The sequence below is a fragment of the Poeciliopsis prolifica genome, unplaced genomic scaffold (assembly GCF_027474105.1).
Source record: "Poeciliopsis prolifica strain line A6 unplaced genomic scaffold, Auburn_PproV2 SCAFFOLD035, whole genome shotgun sequence".
Classification (NCBI taxonomy): domain Eukaryota; kingdom Metazoa; phylum Chordata; class Actinopteri; order Cyprinodontiformes; family Poeciliidae; genus Poeciliopsis; species Poeciliopsis prolifica.
In genome coordinates, this window is record NW_026562410.1 from 171,655 (window position 1) to 189,426 (window position 17,772).

The 17,772-nt window shown below is 38.3% G+C and overlaps 1 protein-coding gene across 1 annotated transcript in view; it reads right to left on the reverse strand.

Moving 5' to 3' along the window:
* Nucleotides 1-17,772, reverse strand: part of LOC129374219 (potassium/sodium hyperpolarization-activated cyclic nucleotide-gated channel 1) — a 70,649-nt gene that overhangs the window by 14,121 nt on the left and 38,756 nt on the right. The window contains exons 4-7 of the mRNA XM_055052508.1: nucleotides 15,197-15,415; nucleotides 8,866-9,012; nucleotides 7,066-7,306; nucleotides 1,326-1,490 (exon numbers count right to left, since the gene is read on the reverse strand). Of these exons, the coding sequence (XP_054908483.1) occupies nucleotides 1,326-1,490; nucleotides 7,066-7,306; nucleotides 8,866-9,012; nucleotides 15,197-15,415 (772 nt within the window). The remainder of the gene's footprint in view (nucleotides 1-1,325; nucleotides 1,491-7,065; nucleotides 7,307-8,865; nucleotides 9,013-15,196; nucleotides 15,416-17,772) is intronic.

A 17,772-nucleotide genomic window follows, 5' to 3' on the forward strand; every position in this document is an offset into this window, starting at 1 on the left:
CTGCTGAGCTCATCATGTAAACTATTACTCAGTCCAATAATGGTTAACCGCATCATGGAGGAGAACTGTTGTCATAAGGTACTGAAAACAGAGTGTAGAAATGAGTAGGAAATCAATTCAAGGCATCTAATTACAAACTCAAATTTATTTTAGATTGTGCTACATGTATAGAACATTTTGATAAGAACGGTAGGTGGCATATTTACTTGATTGTACTTGCATTTTCCAGGCACACTGTGGCTGGAAAATGCATAATACACCTTTAAGTCTTGCATAATACACCTTTAAGTCTTGGGGGTTGGATGTTCTCTGTGCCATTACCCTACTCTTACTCTAGCATTCCTGACAGATTCTCTACCAGATTGTAGCTGGGATCTGGGTTGGGTCACTCTTAAACACTGATGTTACTTGATGCCATAATGAACTTGTTAGTAAAATTAAAAGATTAATTAAACTAAAATCTGCCAGTGGTATTCATTTTGACCTTACCTGTGTATAGTAAACGAAGTTCAACTGTGTGCAAACTCAGTGCAGACGCAGCTGTGAAAACCTCACAGGTTTGTTAAAGACCAGGAAACGGTCACTTTATCCAAGCGGGCGTCAGATAAGGTGGTGAAGGTAAAGGAAGGGTTACTTGGGTATACTCCTTTCTGCTGGTCTATTACATAAAACCACAGTAAAATACATTGAAGTTTGTGGTTTAGACAAAATCTAAAAAATAAAAATAAAAAAAAATCTAAGAACCAGCTATCAATACTTTTGCAAGGCACTGTGTGTTATACTGATGAGGAGTCTGCTTGACAGCCAACTGAGCTGCACCAGATGGTAACATTTCCCTTGTCCCTGACATAAATTTTGTAAGAAATCTGTAATTAGGTGGGGTGCTGCTCATACCCAGGAGTTTGGATGAGTGTACAGAGAGCCAGACACACATGCACGTGAGGTTAGCTTCCATCAACTAGGTGGCTTCCAGTGGGGGGGTCAACACCAAACCAAAGAAGTGGGCGACTAGACTCCCTCCCGGACAGCGACATGCACCGCCTTCCAATTAATCCAACCACAAAATGCTACTTTTGCTCATTAGAAGGATTAAGACAGGTTACAACAGAACTGTCTTTTGTGTTATTTAAGAAAAAGAAAAGAAAAAAAAAACAGACACAAGTAAAAGAAAAGGTAGCATACAGGTCATGCAGCACAAGATGGTACACACAATGCTTTTATGAGGAAATAAGGGCAATCAGAATCTGATTAGGACAAGACAACGAGGCATGATGACGGGCAAGAGAACCAATCAATTAGAAACCAGAGAAAAAAATGGGTCTTACCAATGCGGTCCAAGCGGTCGATGGCTACAGTTTCAAATGCACGTCGCATCATGGGGTACTCTTCTAGCACCTCATTGAAATGGTCAACAGAGAGGGAAAAGAGTCGACAGTAGGTGTCTGCACGTACGCTCGCTGTCCGTCTGCCCTTGGTGAGCAGACAGATCTCTGCACGACAGGGACACAGAGGTACAAAGAAAAACACATGAAGGAAACAGTAGCAGAAGGACATAAAGGAAATCATCCCAGTAATTACTGTACACATTATCATATAGATGAATCTGTGAGAACAAAAGGTTTGGGAGAAGGAGAGCTAATGTGAATGTAAATAAATTGAGAAGCTCATGAGCAGGACTGTCACAGTCATTATCCTAAGACAATTCATCATCCTGTAGAGAGCTAATAGTCCCATAATATAATACTGTAGTTAGCTTTACTGTCAGTCTCCTCGGCACTGCATCAGTTTCTAAAATGCAATGAGTAACTAAAGCTGGGGATGATTTTACAGCAACCTGTATTCCTGTCTCTAATGCGATGAAATACAAAAACGACAGCAGAACAAGGCATCAGCAACATATCTATATTCTCCTTGTAGTCCCCATTAATCACTTTGATCACATTAGCACTGAGCAGCACAATATATAAACAGCCTAACTTCCTACCTCTATTAATGCAGAATTATTGCATACAGTGCACATCCATTTGAAGAAAAGCATTGCTACTCATATGTCCGACCAGATATCTGATAATAACACCACTTAAGTTGTTTACATACTTTGCAAGAACAGAGAAATTAGTTCTATCTCCCACGACTGTAGGCTGTAAGTAATTTCATTCTTTAATTGTCGCCTGGTTTGGGAGTTCTTCCAGCTTCTTGTTAACATATTCTTTTTTTATTTCTTTGTTGTGTTCAATGACCATGACATACAAATGCAGTAGGAGGGACCTTAAAGGATTCCTTCAGTTGAGCTCTTTTAAAGTATAAATGTCCTGACCAAAAATAATCTTCTTGTGGCAAATGTGTTGACCTTGAATCTCTTGCTCTGCCATGGCCACTCTCCTCTGCAGGCAGAATGCTTGACTGGTGCAGAAATGATCCTTTCCCCACTTAGGTTCTTAATGTATGAGGTTGAAGAAGAGTCAGTGAGTTGAATTCATAAATTCCATTTATTAAGAATAAAATGCAGCGCTGGTTCATCATCATGTTTTTCTTAAGGGCTAACACAGCAAATCGGCACCTAAGATCAGTTTCTGATTTCTTTTGCTGGCTACTAAGATACTCCATAAAGAGGGCATTCTTTAAAGGCTAAGGGACACACTGATAGGAATCTAAGTGAATTTCCTAATTCAGACACTGCATTTTTTTGGAAACACATATTTAAAGTGAGAATTTTCCAAAATTCTGATTGTGTATATTTGAATATGATTATTACATAAAACAAAGACACAGAGCCCAACTTCACGCAAGTCCACTCAAGAAATCCATACGAGAAACAAAAAATGCAGCAGTTTTCTTTTCTTCAGCGTCACCAATAGAGCTGAATACATTTGTTTTGGTAAATCTTTAGCACCACACTGCTTTGAGCATGCTCAGAATCTTCACTATTTGAATTATGATAAAGTCATTGTCAATGTTTTTGCCTCGAACAAGTTGATATTACAGCATCTTTAGTTGGAACCTCATGGGAAGCGTCCAGATAAAATGGAATTTGCTTAAAAATATCCAAAGTACCAAAACTGGAATCTGAATGATTCTGCAAAGAATTTGATCACTTGGTGTTACTCAAAAGCCACATATAAAGTTTAGAACTTTGATTTCCAGATGGTCAGACAGTGATTACTACTAATAAACACAAGTTACAAAGAAAATTGATAGGTACGTCATCACAAAATAACTTACTCTGTTCTGACTCAGCAGCACACTGTACATCTGACACCCTTCATCTTAACACTGAACACATTGACATCATAAGCGACGTGTACACCTAAGCAGATGTAACAGGATTAGGTGTCTCACAAAAGGAAATTCATTTTTTTCACAATGAAACCCACATAAAATGTGTTTTTACAAACACCAACATCCATGGTACGATGAACAGCGTAAAAATAACTTAACATTTGCACTGCACTGCTTTTTTTTCTTTTTTTTTTGTAATAAACCACCCCTTCATCTACTGTCCTGTATCTGTTTTAACACTCTTTGACCTCCACTTACATTTGCACCTGTACACAGTCTACCACTTTCCTTCACATGGCCATCGTTAACCTGTTACGGTGTAATTTTTCTTGGCTCTGCCATGATAAATCATGGAAGCAGAGCACAGACTGTGCAAGATGTGCAAGCAACACTCTCTCAAGGTGTGAGTGTGAAGAAGGTGTTAGCACTGCTGTAATGGAAAAGCAGCCTTTACAGCGAGAGGTTCCTCAGCGAACCTGGCAAACATAGAGGATGAGAGACGCTGATAAAAGAATGCATCATGTCACATGTAGCTTCAGACGTGTGGGAGACACAAGAGTCAAAACAAGTACAGTCGATGGTTGGTCTGTATTTAAAGCACCATGCTATGCAACTAATAAGCTTACATGACACAACAATGGCAACATCCAGAGATAAATGTGCCTGACACTAAGAATCCGATTAAAGTGGGCTAAACAGCAGTGGGTGAGTAGATAATAATATTTTGTCTGATACTGATATAGACAAATGAAAGCTATAGCTTTTGCAAAGTTTGAACAAAGAAAAACCCATCAGCAATATTAGATCTTTTTTCATTCACTTAGCCAATTCCTCATACGTCTAATGCCAAGGTTACATTTCATGTTTAGATAAGTAATGGCCCCCCTACAAGTTTGTCAATCATTTTAACAAGAAGGCTAAAGAACTTGTATATACCTTACAAAAAGTTACTGTTGCTACTAAGAAAAATTTATAACATGGAAACTTAGAAAAACAAGAACTATTACCCACTTTTGCTATTTATTTGGCAGGCAAGTTCACTGGTTTAGCACCTTATACATATTCAACTCCCTCTGTTTTTTTGTTGTCCTGGCTTGCAATTCTGTGTTGACGTCCAGAGAATAGGAGCCCTGAAATGAATTTTAAAACTCGTCTGAAATATCATCCCTGTCACCTGGAAAACCTCAGGTGTTGCTGTGGGTTCGTGTACGTCAGGGATTTGTTATCACTCCTCACGATGCTGCAGTTTGACACGTGTCTGTTGTGTTGTCACAAAGCATAACCACTCACTCCTGAAGCGTTGAGGATAATTTACCATCACGTCATGTGTCACATATACACTTGTGGCAACCAGCTTTCCTCCTGTGTGTGTGAGGAGGGTAAGTCTCGTATGACTAAGACACTGAGGCCCAAAAGGGATTCTGGTCTGCTGTCTGTCTTGTTCTAGCATCATGCTGCATTATTTCTAAAGCGACACACTGGCTTCACTGCTGAGCTGCGTGATAGTAATATGTAATCCCATCCACTCTGGCCCTGAGGTTATGTTATTTCAGCATGCAGGTGTAGTAATGTCCATGGCTGAAGGTGCTTCGTGACCTACTGTCCTCCCAAATGTCCTGCTCATCATTATGCTATTAGTTTCCTATGGCTTTTTTTCTGCAAGAGCAATGCCAGATGGTCCACGGCTCTCCCAAAGAGTTACTTAATCAAAAAATATCAAACAAATCTATTTTATGTGATAGATCAACTGATCATCATCAGGGGTTTATTTAAAAACATAAGTGAAAAAACACCATCATAAACTGCAGGTGCATTCACAGCAGCCTTGTTTGGTTCGATTTAATCGAACTCTAGTTGATTTTGCAGATAAAGATTTGCAGGGAGGCATGAAAGTGCAATCAAACTCTGAAGCGATCAAAAAAAAAACTCTGGTCCGTCTAAAATCTTAAGTCTTAGTTCAGTTGAAGTGAACTCTGGTGGTTTTCAATGAATATGTGGATGTGAGAGGACCAGAGACTGCTTCAAAAGCAGGAAGCTAACTATAGAGCAGGGCATTCTGGGTAAATACAACTTAATGAACAGAAGAGTCTAATGTTAGTGTGAAAACATGTCAGAAATCCTACAACATCTAAAATCTGACATCACTCCATTTTTGTTTATGTTTTGCAAAGACGGAAGTCATCTTCTGAAGTTATCGTGTCATTTCCTCTACTGAGGTTCTTGGTGGTTCTTGGTGCAGTACCACCACAGGCGAGGAAGAGTGAGTAGGTTTTTCAAAGAGTTTGGATCCTTTGACACATTGCAAAGAGATTCTGGAGAAGTAGCTGTCATAGCCCAGGTGAAAAAAATCTTGTAAAATAACAAACATTAGCCTTGCACTCCACTAATCTGGCCCTTATTGAAGAACAGCAAGAAGGAAGCGTTTGCTGAAAGAAAGCTACAAGAAGTCCTGTTGGCAGTCCATTAAAATCCATGCAAGGGACCTAAGAGACTTGTAGAAGAAGATACTCTGGGCAAATGAAACAAAAAAAAAAACAATTTTGATGGTATGCATGATTTTAAAAAGACAGTGAATAAAAAATATGAAGTCGAGGCTAAAGTAGAGGAAGCTGGAGTTTTTTGCCACCAAGAATCTGCAGATGAAATGAGCCTCTAGATATTAAAAGACGGGAGAGACACACCCTAAAAAACTTGCAGGTACAATTGCAGCTGAAGGTTGTTTGACAAACTATTGATTCAGGGAAATTTAATACCAATGTTCACCACACTTTTCAAATTAATAGAATGATGTGTCCTTTCTTTTTACATTTCTGCACATCTTTGAGTCATTTTATTTCATAAAATATGCATAAAGTACATCAAAAGTTATTCATACCATAAACTAAGGACGGTCTTAATGTGACAAAAGTGTGGAAAAGGTGAAGAGGTGCAAATATTTTTCCAAGTCAAAGTATTTCCCTGTTTTGTGCATAGGTATAGAGACATTTGAAGGCAGTGTTGGACAGGAATAATGGACTTTGATGATTCAACAGGGAGACTTTTTGTTTTTGCCTCCTTTAGCCCGTCAACGAGTCACAGTGCATTCAACAGACACACCAAAGGGAAGGTATTCTTAGACTTACCCTCCTCCCATAGCAGGGGTGAGCTCAAGAGATAAAAAATGCAAGACAGTCTAAAATAGGAAACTTTGCTTTGCTTTCAAAAAGACACAGCAATGTCTGCATGTAGATTTTGGCAGAGTAAACAACCTGCAATAAAATTACAAGTGACATCTAAAAAAAACAAAGAAACAAAAAGAAATGTATGAAATCTGGAATGTCTTGAAGAGGATGAAAATTTGAGATTTAAAGCACTGTGAAAGGGTGAGAATAGCAAGGTGCTCCTGACTTCAAGCAGAAGAGATTTCAGTTGCTCGTGATAAATACATCCAGCAAGAACAGAGGAGGCGAGGAGTTTTTGCATGCGAGGGTGAATGTGGAGGAGGGACCTCTGTGTGTGTCCTAAGGGATGCCTGATCCGTGTCTTGGCCCACTCCAGCAACCAGATGAGAGATTATGTAAGCACCGAAGCTGACTAACGTCTGACACTGGTTATTGAGAATCTACAATGACTTCCAACAGCATCAAACACAAGCCTTAGTCGGCTTTTCTGTCTAAGCATGTTACATGTACATATATATGTATGACTCTGAGCAGGCTGACGCAATCATATAACAAGCATTTGAATTTTTATGTGAGTGTGTACAAAAGCCAGGTAATAATAAAAAAAAATATTCTCTTTTTTTACCTCCAAAGTAAGATCCATCAGTTAGTTTCATTTCCTTGTTGAACTTGGTGATGACACTCACGACGCCATGCTGAATAAAGTACATCTTCTTCCCAACCGTGCCTTCCCTGATGATATAGTCATTAGGTTGAAAAACTTCAAACTTCAGCTTGCTCAGCATCCCCGTCACAAAGTTGGGGTCGGCATTGGCGAACAGAGGCATGGTGGCCACAAGCTTACGGCAATTGAAGTTGACAATTTCCTGGCAGAGGAAAAAGAAAAAGGGATGTCAGCTATGGATACACCCATTCCATAAATAATTCACTTATGTCCACCTGAACACAGGGGGAAAGCAAGCAAGCAGATAGGTGGTCCGACACAAAACCCTCCAAAGCCTTTCATCTCCGAACCGTTATCTGCAAACATAAATGAAATTGGACACACAGCGCTGATTTAGGCTTAATACTTCCCAAGCACTTCCCATATCGCTCATGAGAGGAAACTTTTTGGCACATAAATCAGATCCTGATGAGTTTGCCCTCTGGTGCCGGCTGTGAGCCATCTCGCTGGTCTCATCCTGTCCCCTCATACGCAGCAGGAGATTAGGAGCTTGTTGTCTGTTTGTGCGTTGCATCTCTGTTGCTGTGCAGATGGAAGGCCGGGGCACTTGGCAACCGCAGTCCCGTGTTGTCGACCCCACATGAGCGATAACTCTCCTCCAGTGACAACAGGACGTTAACAAAAAGATAACCAATCTCTGCAATGTTTTGCTGGCTACATGAGTGCAACAAAGAATCCTAGCACAGCCTCAGATGTGTTTGTCAGCAAATGCTATGGAGTACTGACCTCAGTCATGCACCAGAATTAATGAATTAGACAGAAAACAGTTCTCATAGTGGGCCAGCATTCATGTCTGGGAATGAGTCTTTGGCTTTGGCTTTTTGGAGATTTGTCATCGGGCAGTCAGCAGGAATACGAGTTGGGGGTTATGCAGCAGTGTGGAAAGAGTATGGCTGTTTGCAGAGAAGATGTTTTTCTTGTATTCACCATTAAAATGGTCTTAATGTCCGAAAGCGGTATTTAATTATAGCACAATGATTGCAGGGAGGTTAAACACTTTAGATTGTGCAGAAATGACACTTGGGCTGAATTATTCAGTGATTACAGATTCTTCAAAGCATGTGCCTGCCATCCATCTAACCATCTATATTGCAGAAAAAAAATGCGAGAATATCATTTTAGCAAATAAATGTTAAAAAATAACATTTATTTCTCCACTAAATTGACAAATTGCAACAACACATTGAGCATGTTTTTCTTATGTTTTTATTTATTATTTAAATTATAAATTAAATTTATTATTTAAACTGGCAAAATTTAAAAAATTTGACAACTATACTCAACCCATCAATGTTATAAACAATAAACACCATTTACAATTCATTCATGTTTTAGGTTATTACATTACAAAATAAAATGCATTTGTTTTGATCATAATGCAAGGTTTCCCTCTTTGCACATACTAAACTACCCCTGCAAAATTATTTGTCTTAACACCTGAGTCTTAAGAGCTCAGACATAAGCTAGCCCCTCACTACTCACACATCTTTCAACCTAATGCTCATTTTTTTGTGCCAAATTAAACATTCAAAGTTCACCCTAGAGAATAGTTTTTTTTTCTTGCAGATGTGACATCAGCTGCCAGAAGTTGTACCTTTTTAAACTATTCCAAAATACTATTTAAATTTTTCATCAAACAGGAAATGATATGGGATCAAAGTTTGAATTCACTCCTGTGTTTCATCAGTGAAGCTGTCTCACCTCTTTGAGTGGGTCGTTGAGTTCACTCAGGATGTTGTCCTCATCAAAAATCTTGCCTTGGTAGCGGTGCTCATAGTAGTCGTGGATTTTCTGCCTCATGTCTGCTGGAAGCTTGTGGAAAGACATGTATTGCTCCACTTGCTTATACTAGAAAAGAATAAAAACAAGACACATGCTTCAGTTCATACAGCTTTTACAATCCTTCTATTTGGCAGAATGCGGTTAAGATGTGCATGTCAAGAAAAATGTCATTTTAAAGTGCGTTCTGAATCACAAGCGAAGTTGCGAATAGCATCGTCGTCCCACGGTGTACTTTTGTGTCCCTGTAACGGGGACAAGTCGTGCGTTCACTGAGTCACAGTGTCATGTCCTGGTTGTGTGTGTGGAGGTACAGCCACAAAGAGAGAGATGCAGGTGGTGAAGGAAAGCAGGAACAAGAACAGGCCGAGGGCTACGTCTGACCAAGGTAGCACCTCGGATAACCTCACCTACCCTAACCTAGCCTGGCGCTAATGCAAATGACCAAATTAGGTTCTACAACAAATAAAACAAACTGAAAGCTAAATTTTCAGACTAATTTGACAAACTATTCTGTCAAATTTTTCTTGTAAGGACAATTTAAATGGGGCCTTAAAACATTTATTTTAAAGGAACGTTGTCTTTTGCCATAGGGAACAAGTGTCTTTTGTATTTCAATTTTAGGTTCTTATGATGTGTTCGACCTTCTCAGTGCTCTATTTCCTGTCTGTATTTAGTCAATGATTTCTTCACAGTCACTCCAAGGAAAAGATTAAATAATGCATACTGAACATTTTCACTTCAGTTTTCTTCCTGAGGTTCAGCGGCCACACAGTCCTCTCAGGAGCTACATAGCAAAATGAAACATAATGTACCTAACGCATAAAAAGAATGAAAATGTTTAAGAGTGCTGATCATTTTTAAAACACGTCATCTACAAGTTACTACTTGAGATCTGTTTAAAGGAAGCCAAGATTTGATTCAGTGATTAAAAATGGCCATTAGATTGCAAATAACTTTTTCATTATCCACATTAATCCTGGGTTGGTGTGTCTGTGTGTCTAAATCACACATCAGACCGTGAAGGACAAAAATATTAAGCAGACTCAATGATAGATCTGTGCAAGCAACTTCCATAACTATGCTTTCCAAACCTTCTTTTGTAAGAAGTAAAGACCAAGGAGGCCATTTTTGAGAATAGGAAAGAATCAAGTAACTTCACAAAACCAGTAGAAAAACCTGCATAAAAGTTAAAAGAAAAACACAAAACTCTTTTCAAGACAAAAAAGAAGAAGCACTGCAAAAATGTCAGGAAAGCACAGTGAAAAATGGGGTAACAATATTAGTATATTACAAATATAAGAGAAACTTTCAATCCTTCCCTTTCTTTCCTTTTTTCATTTGCTAAATCTATGAAAAAAAAATCATTCAAGCTTCAGAAAATTGAAAAGAGATAAATGTGAAACTATCTCTTTTGATCAGTTTTGTAACAGATTTGTGACAGACACAATCTTCCCATCCAGTCCGCAGCCCAGACAGCTGAAAATAAACAACGTCTCTCACACTCCCCTGGGTAATCATAGCAGAGCAGTGGGGGAGAGCAGACAGCAGCTGAGGTTGGTAGCTCAGGCCAGTGGCAAGCTCTTTGACCGGTGCGGCGCAACTGGCCCCACAAAATGAATTTTGTCGGCGAGAGAGAAGACACTTGAGTCACAATGCCCCCCTTTATTGATTCCCTCTCCCAGCTGCAGAAAGGTGATAAGGGGCCAAGGTTTTGTTTGTGGGAAATTGATTTATTTTGAGTTCACACAGTTGATGCTGGAGAGTGTCCACTGTGACTCAAGCAGGGCATTTTGTCTCAGTTAGTCAAGGTGGGGCACAGAGTGAGGCGAAAGTGCATAACTTGGAGGATTATCAATATGATCTGCTGCTTAACATAGTACTTTCAGTAAAGACAAATGGGGAATCATCTGATGACCACAATGAGATGATTTTTAACTTGGTCAACTCTTACGGGGCAGAAACTGATGAGTAGCAAGCACCACTAGATCAAGCCATCCACTACATTCTTCATAGTAGAGGTTGTTACTGAGCAAAAAAAGACTGTGCTATTTTCAGAATTAGCTAAGGCCTCACTTTCAGCAGATAACAGGACAGATGAGCATATTGCACCAAAACTGCTTTGTGTTATCCTTCTGATAATCAACCTCCGGTTCTTAAAGAGCTAGCAGGATGTAGAAATTCTTTATGGAAATATTGATCTATGGTAAATGCCAGCATTCTCTAAGAATGTACACTGATGTTTTAGTACTGCTAGCTCTGCTACCTGCAGTAATTGCTAAAATACGATGCAAAATTCCACACTAGTGTTGATTTCCTTCAAACAATAAGACTGAACTCCTGTTTTATGACTTCTCTCCCACACATGGGGTATGAAGTTCTGCTTTTATCCAAGCACCACCTACAGAAGGTATAGTAAATAAAGTTGAAATGCTGTGCCTATGTCATAGTGTTTACTTTTTGCAGGAATTAAATAGCTTTGTTAATCCAAAGCTTTCCATAAAAAAAAAACATTAAATCAAGAATTTTTCTAATTAGATGCAAGAATCTAATTGCATCCAATTGCAATTAGATGAATGTAATGCATTAGATGCTTAGGAATTTCTAAGCTTTAAATTTTGAAATTTAATAGGTTAAATTTAAAAATGAAAGCTTTACTTTCTAAAACTTAAATTCTGGCTTTAGAAATTAAATTCTAAAGCTGGAATTTGATTTTAAATTCTACCTTTTGTTTTAGCATTTCTAAGTTTGTGATGAAGTAATTAAGTTCCAGCATCTGATTAACACCACCCATGTCCCTCAATCAAGAGTCCATCTCTTTTTGTAAAAAACAAAACAAAACAAAAAAACCTAAAATGTATTTTTAGTTAGTGGCTAAAGTAGCTAAAAATGATCTTTTTGGTGGAAAATATAGGAAACAACAGTGCAGAGAGAGGTCTTCTGTCTTCCTGAACTGAATGACACAGATGTCCTCTGGGGTGCAGTGATTCAGCACCAAGGCATCACAGCAGGAATGTGTAGATATCATGCATACTTTACTCCCTCACTTCCTTCTCTCCCCTCCAACAATGTCTGACTCCTCAGCACTAAAAGTGCTCACTCTGTCTTTTTCATCCCCTTTAAGTCTTTTTTTTTTTTTTTCCAGCCTCACGCAACACAAAAGAACATTTAAAAACAGTGGCTATATGGGTCACATTTTCCCAACAAATGTTTGTCACAAACATCATCAACCATTGAATTACTAAGAAGAACTCCCATGTCATCCGTCTTTGCATCCATGTCTCTAACCCCTCAACCCCCAGCCCCCCAGCTGTGGCAGAGATAGATCTAATGACTAGAGGCTCAGCACCCTGAACTCATTCATGCTGCTCCTCATCCTGCTTCACTGATATGCACAGCCATGCAGCAAATCAGCTCTGGCTGAACCTGGCCTCACACTGGGGTTTCTGCTCCCACAAACAAGACATATTGACGGCCTCAAAGCTACGAGTTCAATGCCTGGAGGGCTGTCGAAATGAAAGGTAAAACAGGAAGGGAGGGGCGGGGAGTAGATTAAGACTATCGGCTGTGAAGCAGATGCACATCGCACACTGAGCAAGAGAAATGCCCCTAATTCAGTAACCTTAGACTCCAAACTTGTTTTTTGTGGGCAACTGTTTGTAAGAATGTTTGTGGTGTGCTGTTAGCTGTCTATAAGCAATCCTAACCTTATTTTACAACTTGCAATAAATCGAGACATGCAAAATACACAATTTTAGGTTTTTCTTTTTCTATTTTTGTGATGAAACTTCAGTATATATGCGAGAGTGATTCTGCAGCAGAAAGATTCTGGCAGAATCCCTGCAATCATACAATAATGACAAGTTTTAAGTGGTATTTCGAACAGCTTTGTGGAGCCGTGCCAAATGCAATGAGTGCTTTTTCTAGATTGCATCGACCACAAAAGCGTCTGGCAAGGTCAGCCCATCGTGCTAGAATAAATTAAAACCATCTAAATGCTTTTATAAGCAAGGTGTAAATTAATGAACTGGTGCTTTAGCATGTCCTGTTATAGTTACGGACAAGGTGACTCTGCTGATCTGAATTATGGTAACAGCCTCCCACGGGACAGATAGTGTGTATCACTTGAACTTTTTCCTTTTTGTTTGTGCCGATGCACAAACCAACACAATGAGTCTGCAACAAACTGACATGAAATCTTAGAGTCAGCTGTTAGTGGACTGGAAGAAAATAAACAGCTAAAGTTTATATGGGTTGTATTATATTTACATTGAACCTGATAGTATTTCACTGTATTTAGTTGTTTCACATTCCAGTGTATTATGGTATTATATCAAACCGCATTGCAATGCATTAAATTGTATTATCTGTAGCATATCATATGGCATTTCAAATTAGCATGTCATGTTATATTGTATCATGTAGAATATGTGGTGTAGTTCTTTATGTTTAATTGTTTTAAAAGGTATTGCATGCATCAATTTAAATTGTATTACATCATATAGTACAGTACTAAATTGCATACTGGATTGTTTTAGGCAAATCATATTGTATTGTGCTGCATTGTATCAAATACTTACTTGATTATGTATTGTATTGGGTTGAATTGTAACGTACTATCCTTTCGAGTACTAAATCATATCCTACTGCACCACACTAAGTCTCATTATACTGCAATGCACCATATAACATGATATGGTGGTAACTTGACTTTTGCTGCATTGTTTCATACTGCACCCTATCACACTGTATTACATCAGATTTTATTGTGTCAAATCATAATGCAATAAACCGTACCATTTCAATGGCATTATACAGTACATTGTACTGTATTATATCTTATTGCATTAAATTGTTTATAATTTCTGATTGATTTCAGATGAGAAGATCAATTCTTGGTTTCAGCTGCTGATGAGCTGCAGGTCAAACTAAACACAAAAAGGAGAAAGAAGCAGCAATACGAACTTAATTTCACGTGAAAACTTTCACTAACCTAAAGCCCGACTTATACAGGGACATATGTTTTTGCTGTACTTCCTTTAATCTTATTGTCAAAGAAACTTGTCAATTGTGATATTTGATTAATTACAAGCCTTTAAGGATAGATATGTATCTCATTAGGAATGCCCAACTACCACATATAAGCACAAGAGAAAAGTTGAAAGGTCTCAAAGTGGCTTCTATTACTGAAAGAACATCAAAGGAATTTCTCATCAATTTCCCTAGTCAACTAATTATAGTACCTCTAATTACACATGCTGCAGTTGATCGGGTGTTTCAGAATGTTGTCTTAAATGTTGTCTTAAAATCAATTAACCTTTGTGTCTTCTGAGAAGATTTTACAGCATGATACATATTGACTCTTTGTGGCAACATAAATAGCTGAGAATCACTAAAACCAGTGACAGCGCCTTAATTAATAAAATCTCCTACACTTTATAAAATTCACTTTTAATTTCTGTAATTTTGAAAAAGAAAATATTGTTCTTGCAAAAACAATTTAAAATTAAATATATGGAATAGATTATGGACAACAGCTTGTATAAGCTGGAATTAGAGCTGCTGCAGCATAAGGGAAAGTTCAGCTTTTTGTTTTAATCATACATGTGTCCCAGCATGACACAACTTAGAGGACGTTAATCCCCGCCAGCGCACAGTTGTATGTAAAGCACGGTAAATGGGTTTTACTGCTACGTAACAGAGAAGTATGGAAGTTGAACTTGGCGTCTCGTGTGCAAACTCAGGAGCACATCGGTCATTGCCGGCTGTTCTGGGAGAAGCCCAGGCCCCTCAGCATGATCACAGATGGTGGCTGGGTGTAAAGCGAAATAATCACTCTGCATGCGGAAAAAAAAAAAAAAAAAAATCTAATTATGTAATAGGGAAAATATAAAGAAAGAAAAACATAATGTAACTTCTCACAGACTGGTCATTTTAATGTCCAATCCTGACCTCAGCGACTTTACTTTTATCTCCTGCGGAGGGAGAGAAATCCTCTTTTCTGGTCATCATCCTGGATTTTATAATCTGAGAGCAACTGAGAGTAAAGCTAATTTAAGTTTCGCTCCGAAGAGCAAGATCTTATGTAATTCAAAGACAGCCAACCAATCAAACTAATACTTGGTATAATTCTGCTATCTTACCTCAGGTCTTACACCCTGTAACCCTTTTGTTAGACATCTATTATATAAATCAAGCAGGACTAATCCACTTTAAAAGTATTATGTCCTGTATGCAATGGCATGACTCTTACCTTCTCTTGGTACTGCCTGCGTGAGGAATCCAGTGACTGGATCAGAGCTGTAGCATGGCCCACAAACATAGCATAGCACGTGGCGCCCACAATCATGCTCAGCATGGTGATCCACAGGTCAGACATGCTGACGGGCGCCCGGGCGCCATACCCGATGCACAGCATGTGGCTCATGGCTTTGAAGAGGGCATAGGAGTACTGCTTACCCCAGGACACATTCTGCAAGGACAGAGAGAGAGGAGAGGGGGAGACAGAGAAGGATTGGGGGGGAGTTACTGCAGGGCAAGGCAGTGAAGAAAGAATGGCTTTGCTTTGATGGAAGACTGGCTTTTAGCCAGCATTCATGTCAAGCCTAAGACCTTAAGGCCCTCATTCTACCTGTTTCTATTCCCTCTCTGCTCTCACTGTGCCAGGACTTACCTGACCCCATATTTTCTTCTCAACAATGGAAATAAAATCAAAGGTATGCCTGTAATCCCCTCTGTCATGTATTCTGTCGACCTGATTAGTTTATCTTCTGCACCTTCCCTTAACTACATAATAGCATGCAGAGCTGGGTTTCTCTTGAGTGAGATGTTAGTTTTATTATCCCTTTGCAACTCTGATTTATGTGTAAAGCAAGCATCCCTTGCTGTTATCTCACTGTTACTCAACTCATCAGAGAGCAGACTGCTATAAGTTGTATTGCATTTGATAAAAATTTAAAATATTGAAAGTTCAAAGTGATTAGAGCCTGAAGTTGGCTAATTTTCAGGTAGGTTAGATATGAATGAGTTCTGACCTTTTTTTTCATAAATACACAATTGGTGAAAATTCTGCAATGTCACACTGGAATACATGTCTGCATTTATTTCAGTATAAATGTTGCTGTTGGCGAAGAAAAATCAAAGTTTGGTATTTTCACAAAAGCATTTAAAAAGAAATCAGTGGACGCACAATGATTAACAAAACCAACCTGAGAGTCAGGGCAATGATCTGCACATTGTTTCAATAATGGTAGCCATATTATCCTGGCACAATGCTACAAAAAATTATTAAACTCCATAATAACTTTGTCTTCACTTTCTAGTAATAGCAAACAATTTTTTAGCAACTGTCATTTCACAGACAATGCTGCAATCATGAATTACAATTAAATTCTTAGAGAAGAAATACTTGAAAAATATTGCGAATTATGTTTTCATATCTTCTTATAGTTCTTTATAAGTTCAAATTAATGTTGAACAAACACATGTTGTGCAGAATAAATCATAATACAGAATAAAGTAACTAAATGTTGAAAATCCACCACAAAAATTGTATGTGTTCAATGTATCTTTAAAAACTAATCTTACTTCTCAGAGTTGAAGTGTTTCAGGTACATCAAGACTTTATTCAGTTTACTGCTGGATAACACTTGACTTCATATATATATATATATATATATATATATATATATATATATATATATATATATATATATATATAATAGGAGCTAACATTTTGGCCAGAGGTTTCAACTATAGGGAACTATTACCCTTCCCATCCCTCAGCTGATGCTGCACACTGCCTTTAAGCTGGAGAAAAGGCTTCTTTGCCCTCAGCTTCTGAGAAAAAAAACATTTCAGGCCTTAGGAAATATTTTGTGGCTGTTAAAAAAAAGAACTAACAAAGCCCAAAAGCAGCACCACACATATTAAGGTAATGGTGTTAAAGCTGTTACTAAAGTTAGCGAGATGAAAAGCACCTCACTGAAGGCTGACAGGTAACCAACAGTAAAACTATGCAGAGAAAAACCACTCAGATATATACCTTACCAGAACTGCTATATTAGCAAACAATTACTGCACTCCAAAAAGTATTTTGCAATTACATTATTGTGTAGGCTGATAATGCAATGGCAATATATTCACAATATATTGTGCTCACATTGATTTTCAATCTGAATGTCTGCATTTAAATAGCAGTAACACAAATTAAAAATATCTCATTTTAATAATCAGCATGCATTTGTTGTATCAGCAGAAGTAAGAATACTTCTTGTTTTTGATTTTTGAAAATAAATATTAAATGTAAAGAGATAATTCCCTTTTTCTAAGGCAGGGTAAAACCAGAAGGGCTGGTCTGCTTTTGGCAAAGTTAGTGCAATAATTTGTGAAATGTGTGACTGTCTGAGACATTTCCAGTAACTTCCTCCAGAAACTGACCAGGCTTAAAGGGAAGAAAGAGCTTTTCAGCCTTTTAACCTCCTTGTCAAACACTTGTTTCATTTATACATTCTTACGTCCTCAATTTTCAACAAAAATAACTCTGGGGTGAGAAAGTCTAGCAGGGTGAATCAGTTTGAATGTTATTTCAAAGATTACTGCTTTACACTCTCTCTCTGATGTCAGGCACTATCCTCTCATGCTTGATGTTGCTGTTTATAACAGCTTTGGCGTCATATCTCTGGCCTTTAGGCAGTCTCCTTTATATCTTGCCCTTTTTACAGATTAAAAACCACATTGGAAGTGACTTATCATTGAAATTGTGATGTGAAACCATTAAAATGTGTTAATGCATCAACACTATTTCACTGCTGGGCTTGAAAAGCTTTC